General features: G+C 36.3%; 1 protein-coding gene across 1 annotated transcript in view; it reads left to right on the top strand.

Annotated features, from left to right (window-relative positions):
• DYNC2I1 (dynein 2 intermediate chain 1) overlaps positions 1-6,603 on the top strand; it is a 184,579-nt gene that overhangs the window by 80,630 nt on the left and 97,346 nt on the right. The window contains exons 9-10 of the mRNA XM_004385889.2: positions 431-508; positions 1,485-1,704. Of these exons, the coding sequence (XP_004385946.1) occupies positions 431-508; positions 1,485-1,704 (298 nt within the window). The remainder of the gene's footprint in view (positions 1-430; positions 509-1,484; positions 1,705-6,603) is intronic.

The raw sequence follows: 6,603 nt of genomic DNA, 5'->3' as shown, positions 1-6,603 counted from the left end.
GGCTGAGTTCTTTATCTCTTCATTTGATGTTCTAGGGTTTCAGGATTGTTGATTCTCTGTTTGGCTTAGTTTTTCGGATCTTTGTTGTGGAGGGATGGCGTGGTGCTTCTGCCTAGACCGCCATCTTGCCCCGCCTCCAGCAGCCGAACTCTTAACCACTATGCCACCAGGGTTTTCATAAGGTTTTCCAAAAAAAGGATATGTTTATTAGCTGTTTTTTCTTTTTGGTCATGCTTATAGATTAGCGGGTTTTTTATTTTTTTTTTTTATATAAGAATTTGGGTTATGTTATATTAGTTTAATAAATATTTAATTTTTTCCATTGGCAACATCAGATGAATCTAAGGAAACATATATTTTCCCATCCTGTTTGCAAGATTCAGATTTATGTTTTAATTTATTTTGTCACATGTTTAATTTTTACCTCCAGGAAACTGAAAAGGAAGATAGTGATTTAGAAAATGCTGGAGCTGATGAATATACAGCCAGTTTTGAAGATGATTTTGAAGTACGTATAAAAAATTTTTTCTCAGGTTAAAAACCATTTATTCTAAAATCAGTTTATGTGTAGGAATTTAATAGCTTTCTTTTCTCTCTTTTTATTACTCTCAATATTTAATATCTGTTTGATTTATGTATAGCTGTTACCTATAAAAAGCTTGCTAAGTAGACTTAATGGTCTGACTGAGACTGGAGGAACTCCAGAAGACGTGGCCCCTGGACTCTTTGTTAACCCAGAACTAAAACCATTCCTGAAGAATTCTTCAGACAAAGAATAGACTGGACTATAAGACATAAAATGATACTTGCGAAGAGTATGCTTCTTAATTCAAGTAGATACACGAGACTAAAAGGGCAGCTCCTGTCTGGAGGTGAGATGAGAAGGCAGAAAGGGATAGGACCTGGCTGAATGGTTACGGGAGATCTGGGGTGGAAAGGAGGACTGTGCCATCACATTTATAGGGATAGCAACTAGTGTCGCGTAACAATGTGTGTATAAATGTTTGTATGAGAAACTAACTTGAGCTATAAACTTTCACCTAAAGCACAGTTAAAAAAAAAGAACGCCCCCCCAAAAAAGCTTGCTATGTTTCTACTCACGCTTAACAATGTGATGTAATTAAATGATTTTATATTTTCAGCCATTATTAAGTGCACTACCTTCAAACATACATACATATAAATGTGTATGTGTGTTTATATATGCATATATATATATAAAACACAAATATGTTTGTACATTATTATTACTAATAAATAGCACTTAGTGTAATTCTTATTGTATAGCTCATTTTTAGAGAAAAATGCAGCAGTTTATATAGATTTATAATTTAAAGACATAAAAATCAGTGAACTGTAAAAACTTTCTTAGCTATAATGAAGGATTTGTCTATTTTTAAATTGTAATGTTTTGTTCAGTACTATATGATTACTTAAAGTCAATTTGTCTGAAAGTGTTCCAAACAGATTGTTATTCCTTATAGGACTATGAAGACGATTTTGAGATTTGTGATGGAGATGATGACGACAGCAGTAATGAGCATGAATCAAAAGAAAAAATTGAAGAACTTCCTCCAGCGAGGAAAAAGGAGATACAAGAAATTCAAAAAGCCATTAATGCAGAAAATGAAAGGATTGGTGAATTATCTTTGAAACAGTTCCAGAAACAAGGTCGAATGGAATATGAAGGGGAATCAAGGACAGGTATATAACTAAATACTAATTATATGTGATGCTCTCATGAAACTGTGAACACTAAAACCTTGTAGACATTTGCTACAGACAGAATTAGTCTAATTAGTCAGGTGGCTAAATGAGAATTTTATACATTCATGGTGATGCTTTGTATCCAGCATATACAAGGCACTCAATAAATATTAATTTTGTATATAAAAACAAGTTGCATTCAGCTTTTCTGATCAGCTCCTATGGGTAACTATCAGTATTTGTAGTTGTTGTTGTTAAGTGCCGTTCAGTTGATTCTGACTCGTAGCGGCCCCATGTGACAGAGTGGAACTGCCCCATAGGGTTTTCTAAGCTGTAATCTTTACATAAGCAGATCGACAGGTCTTTCTCCCATGGAGCCACTAGGTGGATTTGAACCACTCATCTTTTGGTTAGCAGCCAACTACTTAACCATTGGACTGCCAGGGCTCCTTTTGTCCTTCTAGAAGGACTTATATAGGCCATCACCAATCCTCAGTACTCAATAGTGTTAATTTTTACCTGTGGTGTTAGTCTCTTGCTTAGTCTCCAAGTGTAACCTCATTGAGTTTCCATAAAGGAATAGTCATTGTTGGCAGTAGGAGGGTCAGAAATGTGAAGTTAGCAGATAAGAGTTCCTCTTGAGACAGGTTAATAGTACCAAATGGGACAGGATTTTCTTAAAGATTTAAAATATACCCAACAAAGTGTGTTATAATGAGCACTTCTAACTAAATCCCTTTCCAGTGATTTTCTTTATGAAATTAGATGTGAAATTAGATTAGAAAATCTTGGCATCTATATACGATGAAGTTGCTTGTAAGAGTAGGAGTAAATCTTTTAAAATCACTTAAAGGGAAAACTATGACAGTTTGATAAAAAATTGTTGTTAGATGCCGTCGAGTCAGTTCTGATTCATAGTGACCCTGTGTACAACAAAACGAAACACTGCCCAATCCTGCACCATCCTTACGATCATTGCTGTATTTGAGCCCATTGTTGCAGCCACTGTGTCAGTCTATCTCGTTGAGGGTCTTCTTTTTCACTAACCCTCTACCTTACCAAGCATGATGTTCTTCTCCAGGGACTACTCCCTCCTGATAACATGTCCAGAGCACTCTGGCTGTACTTACTCCTAGACAGGTTTGTTTGTTCTTTTGGCAGTCCGTGGTATATTCAATATTCTTCGCCAGCACCATAATTCAAAAGCATCAATTCTTCTCCAGTCTTCCTTATTCATTATTTCAGCTTTTGCATGCATACAGGGTGATTGAAAATAGCTGGCTTGGGCCAGGCACACCTTAGTCCTCATAGTTACATCGATAAAAAAAAATCAGCACTAAAAAATGGCACTAAAGATAAAATAGCTACAGTATTAAAAATATTATTAAACAATATACTATGTTAAAATAAATCATCTGGTAGAATATCAGTTAATGATGATAATTGTTGTAATAATTATGTTAGTTATAATTATTAGTAATTACAATTATTAATATAATAATACAACTGAAGGTTTGACACAATGATTATTACCCTTATATTTTGTGCCCACTACAGAGATAACAAAACACATCTGAAAAGTATTGATATATGGAATATTCTTTAAATTTATAGCTAAGAAAATTTCTTTTAAGCCAGGGTACCTGTCCAGGATGGTGGTGTCTAGTAAGGGTCTACCCTCCTTTTGGCCATATTGACTGGCCAAGATTCACTGACTGGTTTCAGTGATTTTTCTCTGCTTAGTAGCAAAGTGCTCAGGGAGGTTTCATACACCTCCAACAAATATAGGATTTATGGGACAGCATTCAAAGCTTGCCTGTCCTTGAGTTGCTGAGAAGGTTGCAAATTTTTTTTCTTTCTTTCTTTTTTTTTAATTGTATTTTAGATGAAGGTTTACAGAGCAAACTAGTTTCTCATTAAACATATTGTTTTGTGACATTGGTTGCCAACCCCAAAACATGTCAACAGTCTCCCGTTCTCGACCTTGGGTTCCCCATTGCCAGCTTTCCTGTCCCCTCCTGCCTTCTCGTCCTTGCCTCTGGGCTGGTGTGCCCATTTCGTCTTGTTTTGTTTTATAGGTCTGTCTAATCTTTGGCTGAAGGGTGAACCTCAGGAGTGACTGCATTACTGAAATGTAAGGGTGTCCAGGGGCCATACTCTTGGGGTTTCTCCAGTCTCTGTCAGACCAGTAAGTCTAGTCTTCTTCTTTTTTTTTTTTTTTTTTTCTGAGTTAGAATTTTGTTGTACATTTTCCTCCAGCTCTGTCTGGGACCCTCTGTTGTGATACCTGTCAGAGCAGTCAGTGGTGGTAGCCAGGCACTATCTAGTTGTGCTGGACTCAGTCTGGTGGAGGCTGTAGTACTTATGGTCCATTAGTCTTTTGGACTAATCTTTCCCTTATCCGTTTGATTTTCTTGGTCCAGACAGGATGAGACCAGTGGAGTATCTTAGATGGCCGTTCACAAGCTTTTAAGACCCCAGATGCTACTCTCATCAAAGCAGAATGGAGAACATTTTCTTTATAAACTTTGTTATGCCAGTTGAGCTAGATGTTCCTCGAGACCATGGTCCCCACAGCCCTCAGCCGAGAAATTTGGTCCCTCATGGAGTTTGCATGTGTCTATGGAGCTTCCATGACCTTGCCTTGGACAAGTTTTGCCAGCTTCCCCAGTTGTTTCTATTTTTCTGCTCTGTGAACAACGCTGCAGTGAACATGAGTGTGCATGTGTCTATTCGTGTGACGGCTCTTACTTCTCTAAGATATATTCCTAGGAGTAGGATTGCTGGATCATATGATGTTTCTATTTCTAGCTTTTTAAGGAAGTGCCATATCATTTTCCAAAATGGTTGTATCATTTTGCATTCTCACCAGCATTGCATAAGAGTTCTTATCTCCCCGAAGCCTCTCCAACATTTGTTATTTTTTTTTGATTCGTGCCAGTAGTGTCGGGGTGAGGTGGTATCTCGTTGTGGATTTGATTTGCATTTTTCTAATGACTAGTGATCGTGAACATTTCCTCATGTATCTGTTAGCTGCTTGGATGTCCTCTTTGGTAAAGTGTTCATATCCTTTGCCCATTTTTAATTGGATTATTTGTCTTTTTGTTGTAGAGGTGTTGGATTTTCCTGCATATTTTTAGAGAGTAGACATTCATTGTATTTGTCATAGCCAAACATTTTTTCCGAGTCTGTAGGTTCTGTTTTTACTCTTTTGATGAAATCTTTTGATGAGCATAAGTGTTTTGTTTTTAGAAGATCCCAGTTATCTAGCTTGTCTTCTGGTGTTTGTGTATTGTTAGTTATGGTTTGTATCCTGTTAATGCCGTGTATTAGGGCCTCTAGAGTTGACCCTATTTTTTTTCTTTTATGATCTTTATAGTTTTTAGTCCTATATTTAGGCCTTTCATCCATTTTGAATTAGTTTCTGTGTATGATGTAAGTTATGGATCCTGTTTCATTTTATTGCAGGTGAATGTTCAGTTTTGCCAGCATTGTTTGTTAAAAAGACTGTCTTTTCCCTATTTGATGGACTATGGACCTTTGTCGAAGATCAGGTGTCCGTAGGTGAATGGATTTACATCTGGCAATTCTGTTCCATTGGTCAATGTATCTGTCGTTGTACCAGTACCAGCCTGTTTTGACTACCATAGCTGTATAGTAGGTTCTGAGGTCAGGTAGTGTGAGTCCTCCTACTTTATTCTTCTTCTTCAGTAGTGCTTTACTTATCCGGGGCCTCTTCCCTTTCCATATAAAGTTAATGATTAGTTTTTCCATCTCTTTAAAGAATGCTATTGATATTTGGATCGGGATTGCATTGTATTTGTAGATTACTTTGGGTAGAATTGACATTTTCACAATGTTGAGTCTTCCTATCCATGAGCATGGTCTGTTTTTCCATTTATGTAGATCTCTTTTGGTTTTTTGTGGTAGTATTTTGTAGTTTTCTTTGTGTAGGTCTTTTATGTCTCTGGTTAGATTTATTCCTAAGTATTTTATTTTTTTAGAGGCTGTTACAAACGGTATTGTTTTCCTAATTTCCTTTTCGTAGATCTCTTTATTGATGTATGGGAATCCAACTGATTTTTGTATGTTTGTCTTGTATCCTGCTACTCTACTGAATCTTTCTGTCAGTTCCAGTAGTTTTCTCATGGAGTCTTTAGGGTGTTCTATGTATAGTATATCATCCGAAAATAGGGACAGTTTTACTTCCTTTTTTTTACCGATTTGGATGCCCTTTATTTCTTTTTCTTGCCTTACTGCTCTAGCTAGGACTTCCAGCCCAGTGTTAAATAGGAGTAGTGATAAAGGACATCCTTGTCTTGTTCCTGTTCTCAGGGGAAATGTTTTCAGCCTTTCTCCATTAACAATGATATTGGCTGTTGGTTTTGTATAGATGCCCTTCATTATGTTGAGGAGTTTCCCTTCTATACTTATTTTATTGAGAGTTTTTATCAGGAATGAGTGTTGGACTTTTGTCGAATGCCTTTTCAACATTGATTGAGAGTTTCTTTCTAGATATTCTGAGTGGTATGTTGATGTCTCCTACTATTATTATGGAACTATCAATTTCTCTTTTCAGTGCTGTTAGAGTTTATGTATTTTGGAGCCATGTCATTGGGTGTGTAGATATTTATTATGGTTATGTCTTCGTGGTGAATTGTTCCTTTAATCATTATATAATGCCCTTCTTTGTCTTTTATGGTGGATTTTGTTTTAAAGTCTATTCTGTCTGAAATTAGTATTGCCACTCCTGTTCTTTTTTGGTTGCTGTTTGCTTTATATTCTTTCCAATCTTTGATTTTTAATAAATTTATGTCTTTGTTTTTAAGGTATGTCTCTTGTAGACAGCATATTAATGGGTCCTGTTTTTTTTAATCCATTCTGTCACTCTGTCTC

The sequence above is a fragment of the Trichechus manatus genome, unplaced genomic scaffold (assembly GCF_000243295.1).
Source record: "Trichechus manatus latirostris isolate Lorelei unplaced genomic scaffold, TriManLat1.0 scaffold00149, whole genome shotgun sequence".
In the NCBI taxonomy this organism is placed as follows: domain Eukaryota; kingdom Metazoa; phylum Chordata; class Mammalia; order Sirenia; family Trichechidae; genus Trichechus; species Trichechus manatus.
This window is presented reverse-complemented; position numbering and strand designations above follow the sequence as displayed.